This window comes from Martes martes (assembly GCF_963455335.1).
Source record: "Martes martes genome assembly, chromosome: 3".
Taxonomy (NCBI): Eukaryota; Metazoa; Chordata; class Mammalia; order Carnivora; family Mustelidae; genus Martes; species Martes martes.
This window is the reverse complement of record NC_137890.1, coordinates 154,344,446-154,364,977: the sequence shown is the minus strand read 5'-3', so window position 1 is coordinate 154,364,977 and position 20,532 is coordinate 154,344,446. Positions and strand designations below refer to the sequence as shown.

Sequence of the window (20,532 nt, the reverse complement as noted above, 5' to 3'; positions counted from 1 at the left end):
GCTCGGCGGGCGGCGCACGGCAGGCGCGGCTCGGGGGCCCCGGCGCGCCGGACGGCGCAGCACGCAGCGCGCGGACCCACGCCGCGGCCGGGCGCCCAGAGCGGCGCGGTCACTGCCCGGGGGCCGGCCCTCGGCCCCGGCGCTCGGAGCGCGGCGGCTGCCTGGCTTTAATGGCTGCTCGGCGGGGCAGCGCCTAGGGGTGGAAGGCGGCTGAGGCGCAGGAAGGCGCCCGAGCGAGGCTCCTCCGGGGCCGGCCGCGCCTGCCGCGGCGCGCTCCATGGGGGCCCGCTGACCCGGGGCGCCGGGGCCCGCTCGCTCGCCGGCCGCGCGTCCCGGCCATGAACTGAGTCCGCGGGCCGGCCCCGCGCCTGCTCCGCCCGCTCCTTTCTTCTCGCGCCTCCTCCGCCCGCCGCCGGCGGGCCCGGCTCCCCGGGGGCTGCGGCGCCCAGGGCTCGGCGGCCCGCGGGCCCCGGGGCGCGGGGCGGCGGCGGCGGCGGCGGCGGGGGGCGCGCGGCTCCGGGCGCGGCGCCTGCACCATGAACTACCAGCAGCAGCTGGCCAACTCGGCTGCCATCCGGGCCGAGATCCAGCGCTTCGAGTCGGTCCACCCCAACATATACTCCATCTACGAGCTGCTGGAGCGCGTGGAGGAGCCGGTGCTGCAGAACCAGATCCGGGAGCACGTCATCGCCATCGAAGGTGAGGGCCGGGCCGCCGCGGGGCTTCTGGAAAGCGCGGGGGAGCGGGCGCCCCCGGCGCGGCGGAGTGCGCGCGCGCGCGTGTGTGTGCGTGCGTGTGTACACACGCGCGGGGCCGTGGCACGCGGCTGCCCCGCGGAGGGAGCTTTGCGGTGCTTCATGTCCTGCAAGGCCGGGCGACGGCGGAGGGGGGAGGCCGAGGGCGCCGCCAGCTCTGCCGGGGAAGATGGGCAGGCAGCGTTAATTTGATCATGGGCAGTGGAGTCTCTCCTGTGCGAAGGTGGCTCGATGCTGCAGCGTCCCGGGCCGCCCTACTGACCCGACCCAGCCGATGCCCGGGGACAGCTGGCGGGGTTGGTGCCACCGGACCCGTGACAGGTTACCAGGCCAGGGCTGGGCGTCTTGCTAGACGTTGAAGAGGTTTTGGGAAGTGCAGCTGCTGGGCTGGGGGCCCAGACCAGAGTGCTTAGGCGGGGCAGGGCCGCCCCCTTCTCGTCTTTGCCCGATTCAGGGAGCCCGATGGAGACAGCTTCATGGAGCCTGTGCAGACGGCTAGCCCGGGCTGCAGGCTGTGTCGTGTCCTCGTGCCTGTCCACCTGCCTCTGTGCAAAGGCTCGTTTCCTTAGAGTGTTTCCTACCAAAAGTCTGGGGCCAGATTAGAAGTAGAGCCTTCCCTACCAGGAGGACAGGGGGTCCCTCAGCCTCAGGGTCTCACTTTCACAGGCCAGAGGCCACCCCCTTCCAGCTTGTCCAGCGAGGCTGTGATCCTGCTGGAGAGGTGCTGCAGAGTTCCGCCTCTCTTGGGCCTGTATTCTCTTGGGATTATGAGTGGCTCTTACCTCTCTGCTAGTGGGTTTCTAGTTGCCTCCTTGGTCTTTCCAGTTGGCCCCACCAAGATCCGCTGCGGGGACAAGGTGGGATGTCAGTGTGGGCTGTGGTGTTCCACCCCAGCCAACACTCAGTCAGCAGTTTTTCCTCTCCGTTGACCAGAGGTGGTACAAGGCCTGTGGGTGGGCCATGCTACGGACTGTCCTAACCAGACGCCACTGGGGCCGCTGTTGAGGAACATTGAGAATGTTCCAAGGCCTGGCAGGAGTTTGTCCAAAAGCCTGGGTACAGGCAGTCACCCAGCTCCCCTCCATCTGTGATGGCATCGGCCACAGGAAGGCTTTGCTTTGGCATCATGCAGTCCGAACTACTAACCCCAGAGCGTCTTGGTTTGACACTTGGCCAGTTTAGATGGGGAGGGTGGATGCTGTGGTGCTGATCCTCTTGGCATTTGGCAGCACCATGGACTTGAACCACGTCCCGGCCCGGCTGCCTGCCGATTGGCCAGCTGCATCCACAGGGGACCTGCTGGTTCCCTGGGAGGATCCGAGCAGTGCTGCAGCCTGTGTGGGACCTGGCTGTTAGAGCACGTGGCCGCCTTGTTGGCAATTTAAGATGATTCCAGATTCCTTGAGAGCTGGAGAGTCCCTGTGTACCTCTGATGAGACCTGTGGGAGGCCGTGGGAGCTGCACGCATCTGCTGATGGCCGCGTGATGTTGCACGAAGGTTCCCCCAGGGCCTGGGCCCCGGCTCGGTTGTGGTCAGTGAAAGGGGCACTGTGCCTGTTTCCCTTGTCTCTTTGCAGCTCTCTGGCTGTATCCATAGAAGTCTGATGAAACACTTGGAAAGCTAGTGACAAGTGTTGATGCCTTGGCTGAGAACACCTCGTGGCTGTGCAGGGACCTTTCGTTGAGTGTGGTTCCTGATGCCTCGTTCTCATTTCTCATTCGGGAAGCCCAGCTCCGGGGTCTCCAGCACTTTCTAGCAAGAGGCTGTGGTTACATTTTTCTTTTCTTTTCTTTCTCTCTTAAAAAAAGATGTTATATGGTTCCTAGATTAAGGTTTTTGGTAGCTCGATGTCTGCCTTTACCATGTGACAAGTTAAGCCCTTTCTTGGCTGGAATCCTTGTCATTTTTAATAAGACTCAGAATCACTGAATATGAATCCTATTTGGAGCTTTGATGATGCTATTAGTTTTCTGTTAGAAAAAGGAATGTCTGTGTTGTGTGTGGCTGTTAATGAAGCTTAAGAACCATTCTCATATGTTTCTGTTCTTTGCTTTACTGTCAGCAGTGATATCTCCTTTCATTTGTATAGAACTTTAGCAGAAATACTCTTGCATTCATCATCTCATTGTGTGTCTGTACCAACCCTGTGAGAAATGTGGGCCAGCTTCATTATCTTCCTGTTGTAAAGGATGGCGGTTCAGGGAGGGATAATGACCTCCTGAACATTTGACTGAGGTCATTCCGAGTCTGGTCTGAAGCAGAGGGTCATTTGAATAGAGAGCGTAGATCTGCACCTCCTAAAGCACCTTACACTGCCCCTTCCAACGAAAGGTAAGTTCATCCATGATAATGAAATGTCCTCTCCCTCTGTGCTAATTTTAAGATACGGTTGTGATTTATGTCTGTACCGTTGATGTTTTGGAAATTGAGAGGATTGCTCGATTGTGGCAGGGGGACATTTTTGCTATGAAAAGAACACTGTGCAGAAGCAATTTTGTGTGATTGTGTAGTACATGGGTTATTCACTCATACAGAACCCAAGAGTGTGGCCGTGGGGCCCAGAAACTGCAAGCGTCATTCGGAGGAGCCCAGGGCTGAAAGTGGGCACATGCCCAGAGCATTAGCACCTTGCAAGTCAGGATGACACAGCGGCCAAGTAGAAGTCTTTCTGAATTTTAAAACAGAACCATCTGCAATCAGGAAAACCTGTGCACATCAGGGCAGATAGTTGTTTAAAGATCATTTGTCCCACCAAACAGAAAACAGTCTGCATTTCAGAGGCCATCTAGCTCGTCTTCCCCTGCTTCTTTGAGTACATGTACAAAGTTGGATTCCTATTTACAGAGTTTCTCGGTTAGCATATTGTGAGCACTTTTCAGTGATATAGAAAATTTTGGAGATATAATTTCTTACTTTAATAATAATAATAATAATAATAATAATCTGGCATTTGGCTGTGCCGTAATTTATTTAAAATTTTTCTGTTTTTTTGGTGTTTTCAAGAATTTTTACTGTTGGTGTGAGGAGTGGCCTTGTTTGGCCAGCATCTTTTCAAAGCTCATTTCAGAGTGGTTCTAAGTGGGTCTGGATTGGAAAATCTCTTGGTGATGGGCTGAACTGTGTCTATCTTATTTGAAAGAGTTTACTGAGAGTCCCAAATAAGAATGGGTCTGTGGACCCTGTTTGCAGGCATGGGAAATGTGATTTTGTTTTTGTTTTAAAATAATAACTTGTCAAAAAGTTGTGTTTTTTTTTTCAAATTTTTATTTCAGACTTTGAGAGATTTATTTTTTTCTCCTAAATCTCTGGATTCTAAGGAAGCATTGCCTCCTGTTTTCAGATTGTCCTGGTCGGATTTCTGGGGTGTCCCACAGGGGTGTAGCATGCTCTGAAACGTAGCTGCATGGCACGGATGTTCTCCGGACCCAGACACAGGGGCAGGATCCGCTGCTTCTGGTGTGGGCAGCTTGTCTGGTTCCCTCCTTTGGTTCTCTTTTAAAAAGTCTATCTGGGGTGGATGGGTCTGAGTTAAACGAAGTCAGCTGCCTTTCTTGTTAAATAAACTTGCTCTGCTCTTAGGGCTCATGCCTCTGTTGGCGACTGCGCAGTGTAATTCAGTGTGCCAGCAGCCGCACTGTGGTGGGAATAGCAGCACAGCGGGCTCACTTGCTGGGGCGGTGGCTGAGCCCCCAACCAGCTTTCAGGCCTCCACACCACCCCCCTCCCCCAGGTGGCGCATCAGGCTCCCTGCCAGCCCCACTGGTGGTTTGTGCAGCTTCTCCTGGAGAGAGAGGCGGGAGAGCGCAGTCACAGTCCTTAGCCAGGGAGCTCTGCCTGGCATCTCTGGAAAGGGCACTTCGATGGGGTGGGGAGGAGGGGTGCTTGGGCTGAGCCCCTGCAGCGGGGGACCTGGGAAGGTGGGGTAAGGGGCCACTTAATCCCGTGATCCAGCTGCACTGTGGAGCATCTGCGGACAGTGGAGTGCTAAGTGCTTACCCTGCATCGTCTCAGTTCATCCTGCGGTGATCCCAGGATCTTGATGCCACCGCTGAGGTCCCGAACATGGAGGAGACATGTCAGAGTTGACCCGGGCTGGACTGACCTGGGTGCTGGCTCCACAGCTCCTTACGAGCCAGAGCAGAGCTCCTGGTCATTCACAGTCTCCACAGGCTGGAAGCGCTGCGGTCCCCACCACAGCCTGCCTCTCCCCTGCCAGGAAGGGTCTGACAGTGCTGCCGGTAGCTGCGGGTGTTGTGTTCTCTGTAAAGCTGCTCACTGTGGCAGAGCTTGTAAGAGTTGGTTTTCATATAGGAAATTTTTCCATCTGGTTGTTGCATGTGTGTGTGTCTAGGGAACAAATACCTTCTTCCTGCGATGGATGAGCATGCTTTTTCTTTGCCAGTATCGCCTGAATTCGTAATATTCCAGGTTTCATCGGAGGGTGCAGGTATGGGGCCTTCTAGTTATTGATACAAATGTTGCACTTTCTTCCTTCGAAATAATTCTCAGTTGGGCGTTCCTTGCTTCCAGGTTAAAGTTCATACCTTCCCGGCGTCCAGCTCCTCCACGGTCCAGACATCCTTTCTGGCCTGGCTGACGGCAGCATCTTCCCGTACCTCTCCCAGGCACAATTTCGGCCTGTCCGCTCCGTGTCCTTCGGCTCCTCTCTAGCCTGCAGGACTGGGAGCTTTCTGAGGGCAGAAATAAGGTCCTGTTCATTTTTTTTTTTTTATGTCTTCAGAGATTCAGTGTGTCATGTCTGGCCCTTGGAAGAGGCCCAGGAATTGTTTGTTGACTGGCTCACTTGCCAGAGGGACTAACCTTTTCTCTGGAGTTTGAGTCTCTTTGCTCCTCATTGGTAATATAAATAGTGTTTATCCCCTGGCAGAAGTTGGGGGCGTTTTGAAACTTGTCATGAGGGTACAGATGTTAGGGCTGGGCACCTTTTGGATCTGATGGGTTTCAGCCTGGGTGGAAACTAAACACCATGTGTTTGGGGTGGAAATGAGGCTTCTTTAGCGGGTGTAGGGGAAGAGAAGGCTCTGCTTGATGAATCTGAGAACCCTTTTCCGCCAGGCGCTCTGCACAGTGAGGGTGTACCTTTGTGTTGGGTGTGATGACTTTCCAGCGGAGAAGACTGATGTGATGTATCTTCACTGTGACACTGAGAGCCGTGGTTCCCTGAGTTGAAGTGCAGTTGGATGACATGGAGGGAAGCAGACTGCTGGCCCCCAGCCCCCGAGTTCCTAGCTCTGAAGGTCTGGAGTGGGGCCCAAGAATGTGTTTTTCGAACGAGTTTCCAGAGGCTGCCAGAGCTGCTGGTCCAGGGACCGCTCTCTGAGAAGTGTTGCTGTGGGTGGAGGAGCTCCGGTGGGCAGGACCTCTCTGGGCCCGGTGGTGGGCACGCATTCTTACGTGCAGGTGACAGGTGAGGGTGACAGGTGAGGGCTGACCGCTGGGGAGTTCATCAAGGCCACAGAACTTAGGCATCATGGAGAAGGGATCTAAATCCAGGTCAAACGGGTTCAAACGGTTTTTTTTTTTTTTTTTTTGGGTACCAAATTACTTTATTTGAAGGAATGGTACAAATGAAAGAAGTTAAGTAGATGTTTTGGTACAACTTATAGAAAAGGTAAAGGTAACCCCAACATGCATGCACGGCCTTAGGGACCAGGTGGCTCTGGGAAGACAGCCTAAGGCTTAGTTCTCACTATCACTGTTTCCCAGGGTGTGCTTATCAAAGAGATACTCTGCCATGCCAGATTCGGGGGCCCCCATCTTGCGCAGGTTGGTTATGTGGTCACCCAATTCTTTGATGGATTTCACCTGCTCATTCAGGTAATGAGTCTCAATGAAGTCACACAGATGGGGGTCATTTTTATCAGTGGCCAGTTTGTGCAGTTCCAGTAGTGACTGATTCACACTCTTTTCCAAGTATAATGCACACTCCATTGCATTTAGCCCGTTCTCCCAATCATCACGGTCTGGTTTCTTGATATCCTGAAGGAAGATTCGGCCACCTCGTTGGTTCAGGCTACATCCACGATGCTGAGTGCCCGTGAGGGAGGCGGTCACACGGGAGTGGACATGATCGGGGGATCCTGTAGGGAGCTGCCCCCGCTTTGAGGCCCCTCTGCTGTGACGTGCGCTTTTCTTCCAGTCTTCTGGAGATTGCTGTGGCTTCGTGGAGTCCCCGTGCATTTAGAAGGGGCTCGTCAAACTTCAGGTGGCAGGGTGATTCGTCCGAGGGTGACGTTTTGTTATCGCCAGTGTTGAGCTCGAAGAGCCTTTCCGTGAAGGAGGTAAGCGGCGTGTTATGAGCAGCCTGGGAGGGCTGACGGGGAGCCTGAAGGACGTGACTCAGAGCCGAGAAGCCGCTTGAGCAGCTGCACGAACCTTCAGAACAAATCCTGGGGCCCCGTCACTACCACCTCTGGGTTTTTTTGGTTGTTGTTTTTTGTTTTTGTTTTCCAAACCAGACTTTTTATTTGGTTAAGACTAAAATCCCTTAGTTTGCATCCTTCTTTTTTTTTTTTTTTTTTTACCCCCTGTGTGCCCTGCAGGTGTTTATAGTTTTTGAGTCTCGCTCCAGCTTGTTTTAACTACTGATTTGGTCTTGTCTCATGTTTCTCAACATTCAAACAAACCGTTTCCCCACCTCCCACCCGCCCCCCTCTCTACGCTGCAGATCCTCTGAGTCCTTTGCTTAAGTGATTGAGTTTAGCAAAGCGGATCAGGCTTAGTTATTTTTAAAATCCAGGGTTCGGAGTTCTGATCTGGTGCTTAGCTGCATAATTCCTTCCCTTTGTTAAGTGCCTCTCTCCGAGGAGGAGGCCCTCTGCAGAAATTAAGCCGCAGTCTCTGCAGCATCTGTTATTTTGGGACTGGGGATGAGGGCAAGGCTTTGTGTGTGCCGCCGTGGGCCCCTCTTCCAGGAGTTCTGTGCTTATGAGGGGCTGAGAGGGATTGTGGGTTCTTGCTTTGTGGAATGGGAAGCCCGTACACAAGGCTTCGAGTGAAGTGACTTTCCCGAGATGCAGTGACGACCCACCCAGGGGCAGGGTTGTTCTGGTCCGGTCCAGTCCGGTCCCTCCAGCCTCCCTGGGCCCCTGCTCTCAACTGCCCGAGGCCGGAAAGTGGTGTCTTGGTTGCCTCTGGGGGTTGTGAGGGAAGGAGAACAGTGCCACCCCCACAGAAGAGGTTGTTAATGGACCCTTTGAATAACCAGCCAAATAGTTTGTGTGCGAGGTCGGAACATTTTCCATAAAGAGCAGGCTAAATATAGGCTCCAGGGTGGGGACCCGGGCCCAAGAGGGGGCTGTCAGGCCTCAGATATGGTTTCTTCCACTGGTAATCAGAACTTGCCACCAGCCCAGAACAGGTGGCCACCCTGAGCTGTCTGGGAACAGATTGGTGTTTTTGTTTAACCAGGGCCTCATTTGCAAATTTCACACTTCTCCCGCTGTTTGGTGGGGATTGTCTTTTTTTGGGCTGCAGTGTTGGAGTATTTGTACAGTGTTTCTACACAAGCAACTGTCTCATCTTTAAAGCTGCTCATGCCGTCTGCTTGTCATTAGCATCGTGGTTTAGAAGCAGCTTTTTATTTTTCATTTTTTAAGGGTGGGAAACACTTTTCATGGTTCTGGGAGAAGAATTCAAATAATTACCGGCCATGTTCATGTTTGATTTATGTTTGGTCTTAGAAATGTCAACATTCAACAGGCTCCCGCAAACAGAACCATGTTGATTTCCAGCTTAGGACACAGCCTCACCGAAGCCACTGTTCCCATGTTCCCAGATTAATAGTCTTCAAGGGAGAAAAGCGTCTTTCGGAAGTCAATTTAGTTTGAGTTCGAAGAGTTTTAGTTGACAGGGACATACCAACAATATTGACGAAAAGAAGAAGTTAGAATTTTTTTATTTATTTATTTTTTTATTTAATCAATGCCTGCACAAAACAAGACCCACCTTAGGTTCCTGGCAGAGTTTTTACCTCTGAAGTGCAAGACCAGAAGCGTACCCTCTGCGTGAGGACGGGTGGTGGCCTTCAGCAAGATTGGTGTTGCAGGTGAGCTGGTTACTTCCTGGTTTCTGTAATGAAAATGAAATTGATTTGGAGAGAGCTGATGGCCCTGAGATTCAGCTCTGTGTTTCCAGTTGTCCTTTTCCGTGAGGGGAGAGCAGTCCTATCTTCCAGGGAGGGCGCTTGGCTGAAGCCTGCCGACCTACCCTTCATGGTGGTTCTTGAGGACCTGGGGTGCCGCAGTCAGGCGTGGTTCCCTCTCCCGTTCTGACCCGGCTGCCATTAGTGCAGGCTGGTAAGCCTGATTTCAGACGAACAAGAGCATTGTTTCAGTTATAGGCTCAACAACCACGTCTGGGTCTCTGCTTGTCCACGTGTTACTATTTTGAGTTTGGGATTGCTGGGACTGGGACCTATTCAAGCTCCTGAATTTTTCTGAGCTCTTTTTTCACCTAGAGCATCATTACAGAAGGATGCCCGAGTCATCAGGGAGGAGGTTTTCACAGATGGAGCACGTGTGTATCACCGGCGTTCAGATGAACAGACAAGGCAGTCGGCACAGCCAGGACCCGTCTGGGCTCTGGGTTGAGTTTAGTTACAGGAGGTTGCCTCTGTTTATTTGTGCGTTCTCACATTGATGGGCATTTGCATGGTTTCCTGTTTCTGGCTGCTACGAACAGCGCCACTGAGCACATTCCCGTACTGGTCTTTTGGTTCCTATCAGGTGCCGAGGAGTGGGGTGCTGTGTGGTGTTACCTGTGTGGACACAACCAACCATGAAACCAGTCTGTCTGGTGGGTAGGCAGCACCAGTCTGAAGAGACCTTTCATTGCTGTTCAATGTTCAGTTCATGGGGCTTAGGGACTGCCTTCTGTCTTTGATTTTAATTCTCTGCCTTGTTTGTTCATAAACAAATATTTAAGTGGCTAATAAATTTCCGGCACTGTCTTAGACTTTAGGATTTTTCTATGGACTGTTAAATCCTTGTTAGATGAATAATTACAGCTCTGTAAAGGGAAGCTGTGTGAGTGAAATCCTTCACCAGGAAGTACTTTCCTTTAAAATGTGGATGGCACAGTTCCCCTGAGGCCGGCATGGGCCCCTTTGGGCTCTCCCTGGCTCTTGGCAAATCAGTAATCAGTTGGGGTACTCGTTCTGGAGGATCCCAGCCCAGTCCAGAATCCATCTCACCACCCCCATCCTGGGTGTTAGGTAACCTTTGGATCTGTGTTGGCATTTGAAAGGAAACTCATTTTCTACTCTGGGCCTAAGCTGTTCTGTGGTCTTATAGTTACATATTAGCACTCCTCAGTTTCTGTTGTTCGTAGCAATTATGTGCAAGACAGGAAAGAAAAAAAGTTAAGTGTTGCCAACTCTGTTACTCTCAAGGGGTTATTTTCTTTGTTTCTTCTGTGGTGATCTGGAGCTGCCCATCCTCTCGACAAGGGCCACACTGACAAAGGCCACACTGATCGGGCCAAACCTGGGAGCTCATGAGGGTGGGAGGGTGTGTGCGTGCAGGGAGAGCTTCTCCAGTGGCTTCACACAAGTAAATGTTTATTTTGAGGGATGGGGGTGGGAGGGCCGTGTTTATTGTCCCTGCTTAGCATGGGAAGTAGCTAGTGTGAGAATCAATAGGCAAGGTTTTATGAAGCACCTACAGTGGGGCAAAGGGCAGTTTTTAAAATCTGGGGTGGGGGAGGGTAGGCAGATGTACGGGACCTGAGGCCTTCTGCCAGCACACCTTAGATCTAGCTCAGGAGGCCACAGGAATACAAACTGAGGTAAGGGGCCACCGTAGTTCCAGGCTACGTGGGAGAGCCAGGGCTGCCTTGCAGGGAATGGGATTAACCCAGTTTGGAGGCTGGGTGGGACTCAGGCAGTGGAGGGCTTTCCGGCTAGTGGGTAACAGGATGGATCCTCAGCATACAGAGACTCGAGGAGTCCTGGGTGATGAAGAGCCTCTGCTCTCCCAGAGAGCAGGTCAGGAGCACTTTTATTGGGGAGCAGGAAACTATTGATTATGGATTTCCGTTTGGGGAGGGGAGCACTGTGATGCTCAGCTGTGGCCCTGCAGGCTAGAGGAGGTGTTGGTGGCTGCTGTCGTGGGGACTGGTGGGGAGGGCTCAAAACTGGGACCATCATCCAGGCTGTTATGGGGGAAGGTGGGAGCACAGACAGGCCCCAGGGGAGGCGCAGGGAGGTCAGGGAGGTGCAGGCCACCAGTCTGGCCTGTGAGCCTCAGGATGGAGTGGGGGAGATGAGAGACTGAGCTCTGATCGTGGGAACTGAGGTTCGATCCTTGAGGTTTGTTGAAGGGATTCCAACTATGGATGTCCTGGGGTTTGGGCAGGGGGTGCTTGGCCATGCGCGACAGTTACCTGGGATTTGTGGAAGAGGGCCCTGTCCCTGTGGGGCTGGTTTGCATATGTAGATCAGGGAGTCACCCTGTCTCTGGAACAGGCCAAGAGGCAGGCATCGGGGTTGTATTGTGGCCTCTTCCTACCCTGCAGACTTTAAATGGGTGTCCGAGGCGTGCAGACAAGAGTCCCTCCGGAGTCTGGCTGGTGTGCATCTGTCCAGGAGCTGAATCTGCCCCAGGTGGGGGGTTACATGTTTGAGTTGTTGCTCACGGCCCCTGGACTGTGGTGGCCCCTGAGGTCTAGCTTGTCTAGCCAGAGTCTCCTGGCCAGCTCTGCCTTTTTCAGGCAGCGCTAAGGGCGTACCCCGGGATGCTTGACTGATGTATCCGTCTCTAGCTACACCTGAACTTACATCGGGCTCTCTACCCAAGTCTGTGGCTGTACCTGTCTATTAGGTGTGTGTAGTTCCCACTTAATGGCTTGAATCCATAGACTTGTAGAGCCAGGTGCTGGGAGTACAGAGGTGAATGGGCCATTTGCCAGGTGTGAACAGGACAGGTGTGTGCTTTGGGCCAGGTGTGTAGTGAGCTGAGGGTAGCGAGGGTGCTGTGAAGAGGCCCGGGGGCTCCTGGAGGATGCCTTGTTTGAGCCCTAGAAGGCAGAAGACTAATGACGTGGGGGGTTGTTGACAGGGGACCCTGTCATCTATCAGGAGGCCTTGGAAAACTCTCATCTTTGTCCAAAGATGTCTCACTGTGTTCATGCAGAAAAGTCAGTTTCCATTTTTTCACTTAGAAAATTTCAGTTTTACTGGGGTTTCTCAGTCTATGTTTGCCTTTCTGGTCATCTCATGCTGGGGAATAAAAGTTACTTGTCTCTTTTCGTCCACAGTCTGAATCTACAGGTTTTTTCTTTTCCTTTCTTCCCCCCACCCCCTTGCTTTAGACTCCCCAAGCCCTAGACTCTTTCCCTAAGTTCCTAGCTGGCCAGGAGACATCACCAGAGTGGTGCTAAAATCATGCCCAGTGGCATGTGGTTTGTTGCCGCCCCCCCCCCCCGCCCTGCCCCCATGCCAAGGGAGGCCTGGAGGTGCTGGGAGTGCAGCTTGTCCTGAAAGTGCTTCAGAATTCCAGAGTCCCAATTGAGAGTCTGTGTTCTTCTAGAATTCCACCTTCTCCTTCTGATGGGACGCAGGTTGCTGTGCACTCAGAGTTTTGCAGATTGCCTGCTTAGAGATAAAAGACGTAGAGTGGTACAACCGTACTCTCGTCTGGGGAGATCGGCACCCCTCCACTTGCTGGCATTGATGCTGGGGTGTGTTGTGTTGAGCAGAGTGTGGTAAGATGCAGCTGCACGTCTGAGTGGACGGAGCCCTCACCCACCTGTGGGGTCTCAGGCACCCCCTTCTGGGTCTGCTTAGGGAGGGAGCAGTGTACTAGTCTAGGGCCTGGGAGTCATACAAACAAGGCATTTTGTGACTAAGAGACAAAATTTGCAGATTAACTACAGCTTGAGCTTGAGGAGGCTTTCTTTTCCTCAGCGTTTTGAGATGAAAATTGTCAAACACACGGAAGAGTTGAAAGAATGTTTAGAGGGAACTGTTCTGTTCCCTTTGCCTTGCTTCTCTCCTCTTTAGTGCTGCGTATCTCCCCATCCAGCCAGGATTGTTATCTAGTGTTTTCTCTAGATTGCAGAGTTTTCCAAGGCTCATCCGATTTTGGCTTGGAATCCAAAGGATTACTGGAAATGGTGCCAGTCAGGGTGTTAGGGCATCTGGTTTGAGGTGCAGTGCCGGCAGAGAGGGGCAACGCACGGGCTGAGTGTGGGTCGCTTGTGAGGGGGTCTCATTCTGCAGGGGAGTTGGTTTGATTTGGGGTCTGGAAGGATAGCATTTTGTTGTGTTACTGTTGATTTAGTTCAGATGTGAACCCAGAAGGAAACTTGGACTGAATTCTGACTTGAATTCCCCATTTCAGGGTGTGTGTTTGGGAGGGCAGCCCCTCTTCGGGCCTCGGTAGTTCTGGGGGTGGGGTGGCACAGAGGACTTTGGTTTTAGGAGTAGCCCATGTGTTGATATGGAAGACGGGCATTTTCTTGTTTAATAAGGTACATTGTGATCGCTTCCTGGAAGGGGAACGATGTCATGGAGGCTGACAGCCATGGTGACTCTGTGTGGCCTATAGCAGACAGATACCTCTTGGGGATCCAAGACAGGCTCCTGCCTCGTGACTTGCCATGGAAGTCTTGGGACACACATGTCCCTTTGGTCCTTCAGTTTAGAAGGGGTTGAACTTTGATCTCAGGGTTCCCCCCGTCTCTGAAGTGACCACCACAACTGCCCCTTTCATTGCTCCTCATTCTCCAAAATGACCAAGTCTGGCAGAAGTGGGGATGGGTGGGGGGAGGAGGAGATGGTCAGATGAGGCCAGATTGCCCTAGGGCCTTGTGTTGAATTGTTTCATCCATAATTCTCCTCCTCCAACAAAGTCACAGCATGAAATCCCACTCAGTAGAGCAGTGTCCAGTAAAGGAAAGGAAACATATTGCGTGTGTGTGTGTGTAACCCGTGTGTGTGGTCCATGGAAAAAGTAGCACCGACACGGGTGGATCTCTTGAAGGCGTCCTTCTGACACCTGAGCGTGGGCAGGCATGTGCGGAAGAACCTTGTGGATGATAATCTCCAGCACTCTGCAGTACTCTGGTCCCCCAGACTTAGTCAGAGACAGTAAACAGCAGGTGTGCAGCTGTCTACCCTGGTGATGGTGTGTCATTGTCGTCGTAATGGGCATGTGTTGAAAGCAGCCGGTGTGATGAACACGTCTGTTACGTGTATGACTTATACAGCAGATTTTAAGGCAGATCCTAGAAGTCTAATTAAGCTCTCAGTCACCTCGCTGGTTCACGAGTTTGAGGGAGCATCCTCCAGAATGGCAGTCATCGTGGCCCTGAACGGGGAGCTGAATTACAGTGTGATTCTTGTCTCTGCAGTGTTAATTGCAGTGTTAATTATAGAACCTGATTAGCCCCAAATTCCTGTTCTCCAGACTGGGCCCAAATGGGGCATGTCTTCCGGGTTGTCCTTGAGCCAGCAGTGACTTCACAGTGGGGTGGTAGAGTCCCCAGCCTCCTCCTCATCTGCCCCCTGCAGTGCTCTCCGCATCCTGCCCAGAGCTGGCTGGACCGGAAGGCCTGGGGAGGGGGGGTGGTGGTTACTGAGTCAGCAGATTCCTTCCCGGATCCTCTCTCAGGTCTTCGCCACACAGCGCCCTCTCGGGCTTCTGCCGGCCTGTCGGACTCTCCGCTCCCCTTCTCAGGACTTCCAGAGTCTTCGCTCAGGGACCTGCCTTTGTTTCTTTGCCAGACTTCAGTTTGAACGGGACTGTGTGTCCAAAGTCTCTGGCAGAGCTTGGGCTTTAATTTCCACTTGGTCGCAGTCCTGTCTTCCGCGCGAGCAGGCTTTGAGCTAAGGGGAATTTATGGCAGAATGTGTCTCGGTTGTCACCTCTTTGTCACTCAGCGAGGGGTTGAGTTTCTGAAGAAACTTCCCTCTCTCCCCACTCCTTCCTTTCTCACAATGTGGGAAAGCTTTTCCCCCGAAGTGGGAAAGCTTAGCTTTTGAACATGTCCTCTGCGGTGGGACACGGATGCTTTGGCCCTTCCAGCACAGTATATGAAAGTGCGATCCAGCCTCGTTCATGAGTTATCATGGAGGAGGACGTTCCCCAAAGACTCGCCTGTACAGTTCATCTGGTCATTTCCATAACAGGCAACCCAAATTCTCCTTATAGCTTGGCTTCCCCTGAGTACTGAAAGGCCTCTTGTTTCTGGGGCCTTATCTTAAATGCTGCTTCCCGGGGATCCAGGGCCATCTGCCTCTCCAGACTCCCAGTCATCCCCCCCCCTGCTCTTTCTGTCTCTGGTGTGTGTGTTTGTGGATGCATGGGGATGGCTTTCCCCTGTTTTATCCCAAAAGCAGCTCGGCAGCCTTGGCCGTGATTTGTTCCCAGAAGGGTGGGCAGTGGAGACATGCGTGGACCATCTGTGTGGGGGGGGTCTGCACCTTCTCACGCCAGAGAACAGTTCCTCACCCTGCTGCACCCACCTGTGGCTTCTGTAAACAGTCCCTGCCTAAGAATTCTGTAGGAAGATAACCGTGTAAGAGCTAATTGCAGTGAACTTTTCCAAAAACGTGTGTTTGGAAGATCCATGTTCCATGGTTACTGTTACCTTGGCTCTTGTTACATAACTCCTGTTAGATACTGGGGTTTTTGGAGCTTGGGTTCCAATATTTGAAAAACATGACTTGAACTACAGTGACTATGGTATTGCCTTTTTGGGGCTTTCTGGACATAAAAACAGGACTTGTAATCAGAAACCTGAGTTTATTTGACCAAGAGTTTCTTTGTTGGTTTGAAAATATGCTGCTGGGACCACTCCTGATGAGGGGCTGTCAGAGGCTGCGTCCCCAGGAGAAGGGCCACTGAGCCTCCAGGCCACTCCTGTTGGCCTCACGCTTAGGCTTGTTTTCCCTGACCCACATCCGTGCTGCGTTCCTCCCTCCACACTCTGCAGAGTTGGGGAGGCAAGGGCTGGTGGGCAAGGGGCTGAAGGGACAGCATGTTAAACCGAGACCCCAGCCGTCTGCTTATGGAGTTAACTAGAGTCCGTCTTCCTGATGGTTTCTCTACGAGCACTGTGATCTCAGGCTAGCTTCTGGCCTTTTCCCTGAGCCTGAGGGAAGCTGGAGCTGCTGATTCTTTCTCTCTAAAGCCCCAGGCAGCCAGGTCCTACTTGGGCAGGGCTGACTCTCTTTCGTTGGGGAATTTGTTGGTGACCAGTCATGACCTTTTCCATGCTGAGCTTCTGTACCTGGAAAGCCCCAGAGGGAGCAGCTGCTGGGAATCTGTGGGGCGGGTTTGGAGTGCTCCCGTGTTCCAGGCCCAGCGCTGCAGCCAACTGGCCCAGGGGCCTCCACGTTCTCCTCCCAGGTTGTTCCATCCCAGACCTTAGCTATGAGTTCATTTTGAGGAAGAGAAAACAGAAACAGCTCCCTGAGATCTCCCTGTGCTGTGCCGACCTCCAGGGAGAGGCTGGTACAGGGGCATCCCCCATGGGCCTGGGGTACAGTTCTGCTCCCGCGGCCAGGCAGGCAGCAGGTTTGCCTTGTAAATGACACCGTTTGTTGCCTGGAGGCGTCTCTGACAGCTGCTCCTGCTCCAGATTCCAGAAATTTCTACGAAACATTTCAGGAACACCCTCCCTCCCAGTTTCTTCCCTTTCTTCACTTGGTACAACCCATAACCGCTCCAGCTGTTTCCTGAATGTGTGCTGTGCATGGGACCCCATGGTGAGGGCTTAAACATGCTTTCTGTCCTTTTATCCAGGTTTCCCCAGGACAGAGGTGGTAGGACCCTCATTTGACAGGTCAGGAGCCTGAGATCTAGGGTTTGAACCCTTGCCTGAATCCACCCACACCTTGGAGCTGGCAGAGTTAGGGTTCAGACTCAGGAGTCACGGTCATGATGTTTTAGTGAAACAGAAAGGAAGCCTGTCCCATCAGACCGAGGCCTGCAGGTTCTAGTTGGTGATTGGAAGCTCATACCCACACCCAGTGTTTTACCTGTCGCTGAAGTTATAAAGAAAAGAACAGCTGCGGATCCTGTTGACTGCGTCGCTGAGGTTTGGTGATGCGGGGATGCTGAGTGCTGGTGTTGGCTGCACAACGAGGAGCCACGGTGGCAGGCTGGCTGCTTGCAGTGGCAGGTCTGTGGTCTGGGACAGGGACAACTTCCAGATGGCGTGCCATTGAAAAGGCACCCAAGTCCAGAAAGTCTGCAGCACCTTTAATCGGGGTTGGTTGGAAGTATAGCTCTTAAACCGAAGCCACACGAATTATGTGACATTTTAATAATGGAGATGCTAGCAAGCAGTTAATTTTTAACACATATAAATAGAAGTTACTTTTCCTCTGGGCTATAATTAGCATAATAGGGAGAAATTGATACCCTGGGAATCAAAGGGATTTGCCTGAGGTCACACAAAGTGAGGTGCTGAGCCGGGAGGTCGAATCGAGGCGCTCTCCTGGTGCTGCATTCATGGGGGAGCGGAGCCAGTTTTCCATTTGGGAAGCTTGGCACAGGGTTTACTTTTCACTACAGGCATGGGCTGGATGGGTCCCGGGCACAGGCCCTCTTTCCCACTGGGTCCTGGGCTGGGGGGCCAGCGCAGACTCTCCCGGGTTGTGCAGTGGTTGGCTTTCCGGGATGGGGTTCTCTGATTCCTGTCCGGGGCTCTGGCCACAGCATTCCTATCGTCAGCCTTTGGTGCTGGTCTGGATTCTTAACCCTGTTCTGGTCCTGACCCCGTCCTGTGCAGGGAGCTGACCACGGGGAGCTGACCACAGTGCCCTGCCTGGGGCTGCAGGCCCAGGCCCCCCTTTTCTTGCTGGCGTTGTCATGGTTTGCAGGCGTGCGGCGCTGCTAACTGGGAGTTCCCACCTGCACCGTCCGCGCTGTCTGCACCGTGCGCACGGCCTGTGCCCTCGTGTGAGGGGATGCTGTGGGCAGTTCCTGTTAAAGTTAAAGCTGGTGGGCGCCTGGGTGGCTCAGTTGGGTAAGTGTCCCGCGCTTGACTTTGGCTCAGGTCAGGATCTCGGGGGTGTGAGATCGAGCCCCAAGCAGGCTCCCATGCTCAGCGGGGCGTCTGCTTGTGCTTCTGTTGCCCTCTGCCCATGCACATGTGCTCTTGCTCTCTCTCCAGCCCTCCTGCTGCCCCCCATCTGCTTGCACTGATGTGCTTTCTGTCACTGTGGATTAGTTTTTGTTTTCTGGAATTTAATAGAAATGAAATAGTGCAGCAAAGCCCCTTTCTTTTCTAGCTTCATCCACTCCCTGTGGTGATTCTGAGGTCATTCTGCTTGCTGGGTGTATCGGCAGTGTGTTCTTTTTCACTGCTGACTAGTATTCTATTGTGTGGCTCTACCACGGTTAATCCTGTTGATGGACACTGATCGCCGTGTTCATGGGTTTGGTTTGTGCAGATAAAGTGCCGTGAGCATGTGGTTCTTCATGCGGCCACGTGCTCTCTTGGTAAATACCTAGGAATGTTGTGCCTGGGACATGGGGTGGGTGTGTATCTGCCCAACTTTTCCAAGTCAGCCGTTTGGTTTTTCACTCCTGCCAGCAGTGTGAGAGTCTCCACTTGGGGCCGAGGCTCTGCAGGCTCCTGGCGGGGACGGCTTGGGGGTGGCACCTGTCCTGCAGAAGGAGGAGGGCACCTGGGGGGCTCATTCGGTGAAGCATCTGCCTTTGGCTCAGGTCATGATCCCAGGGTCCTGGGATCAAGTCGTGCATTGGGCTCCTGGCTCAGCAGGGAGCCTGCTTCTCTGCCTGCTGCTCCCTCCTCTTGTGCTCTCTCTCTCTAATAAATAAATAAAGTCTTCTAAAAAGAGCACGTGCCATCCGTGTCTCATGGACTGTGAGCTATCTTGTACTAACGGGGGGTGTAGGGGTGAGGCTGAGATGGGGGTAGAGGTGAAGTGGGAACCGGGTGAATATGCCCAAGGGAGAGAGGCTGTGATCACACACATTCGTGTTTGTAAAAACCAGACCCATTTGGGTGCTTCTGGGTAACGTCTGGTTACATATTGGGTGCTTCTGGGACCGTCCGGGCAACGTCAAGAGCTGCCTTGCAGGTCCTCCGCAGCCGGCACGAGGCGCAGGCACTGAGATGAGGTGGGCAGAAGGTGGTAGGCAGACATCGGTAGTCAGGCTTCCATCCTCTGCATTGCTTTGTGACCCCTGGCCTCAGTTTCCCTGCCTGTAACTCCAAGTGTTTGGCCAAGATCGGTGGTTTTTAATGGGGGGATGGGGCAGTTTTGCACTGTGCAGGGAAATTTTTAATTGTCACGACTTTGGCATCTGGTGGCCGTCCTGCAGCCCGGCCTGCTACCCCTCTGTGGTTCCCTCCAGCGTCTGCTCTGCGTGCAGGGCCCTGTGCTGACCAAGCCTTACGTCGGGGGACAGCCGCAGGTGTGTGTACCTGTGTGCTCACCGGGATCTCACCAGGATCAAAGACTTCTCAATGAGGAGGACTGACAGGGAAGTTGGAAGTAAATGGGAGCCTCTGTTGGCTCCTTCTCCCCAGAGTTTTCTAGGAAACCGACTCCCTGTGGGGATGTCTCTCTCCCATCCCCCCTCCAATGCTGGAGTAGGCAAATCCCACCCTGCTCTTTATGACTAAGTGCCTGGCAGCCTGAGCCCAGGACAGTCTTAACCAACCTCTCTGATTAACCTTTGCCTGGCTCAGGGAGATCGCTCACTTGTTCTCTGGCCAAGAGTAAACCTGGAAACCTTTATTTGGAAGTCTTTTTGACAACTCCACCTTCTGGAGAGCTTAGTTCCTTTATTTACGGGGTGGGGAGAAAACCCTGTGTGATTTCCTCAAAGAGTGGATTTGCTCCGGCGGAGTTCTACGGAAGTGCTCATGGCGGGGTTCAGTGAGGGGAGGGGAGATGATGGGGTGTCCACATCACTTCCTGCGCTGATGCCACATCAACAGAACACCGGAGAGCCAGATATTATCTCAGCTGGGGTTCTGGGGTGTCTGTTTTTTTAACTTTTGGAGGCGCATCCCGAGGATGAGAAGTGGTTTCCTGGACATAGAAAAAGAATATAACCCACGCACGTCCTTCTGCATTCCCACCTTGCTTTCCCCAGTGAGACATGCCGTGGTGCTCACTGCAGGATAGACCTCCGGACGGGGCCATCGCAGGCCTCAACGGAGGTCCTGCCTGCCGTGCTCAGCGGCTCCCATGTCCCCGGAGAGCCGCAAACTTCGGGCCAGCCAGAGAGCCTGCCCTTTGCCTCCCTTTCCAGGAAACGAACATACATGAGTGAGAACGTTAGGAAGTGCTTTTGGATGTTCTTAGAAGAACGTGCTATCCTGTTAGCAGGAGTGAGGGGTCCTGGCCGGCCTGGGTCCCTCTGCTGAGGGACTTGTCGGCTGCGGTGGTCGAGGTGGGTGCTCCTGGTCCCACTTGGGGACGCTCCTCTGGCCAGCTGTCGTCGGGTTTGGCTGTCTGCAGTTTGCTGGGCCCGTCGATGCTTCTCTAGTCCCGATGTGGCTTTGCTGCTGGCGTTTTCCCGACCCCAGACAGTCAGAGCTTGTGTAGTTTGGAGGTGTGTGGGGTGTTGTTTTCTCCCTCCTGGTGTTCCTGTGGCTGTGTCGCGTGGGCGGTGGGGAGGGGGGGATTGCTGCTGAGCTGCGGTGTGCTGGCCCATCAGCCCTCCCCTTGCCGTCTCCACCACACACACGTGCCGTCCTGGAGGGGCCAGTCTTCAGGCCTTTCTTCCTTAAAAAGCCAAAAGCTCCCACAGTGTGCAGCGCCCC

At 53.4% G+C, this 20,532-nt stretch overlaps 1 protein-coding gene across 5 annotated transcripts in view; it reads left to right on the top strand.

The window, feature by feature from the left end:
• Window positions 1-536: 536 nt before the first annotated feature.
• The window catches only part of AGAP1 (ArfGAP with GTPase domain, ankyrin repeat and PH domain 1), a gene marked incomplete at its 5' end in the record, with an annotated part of 507,381 nt that continues 487,385 nt past the window's right edge, over window positions 537-20,532 (top strand). For all 5 annotated transcript variants that reach the window (XM_080798886.1, XM_080798889.1, XM_080798885.1 and 2 more), the window contains one exon: window positions 537-699. In XM_080798886.1, the coding sequence (XP_080655012.1) occupies window positions 537-699 (163 nt within the window). The remainder of the gene's footprint in view (window positions 700-20,532) is intronic.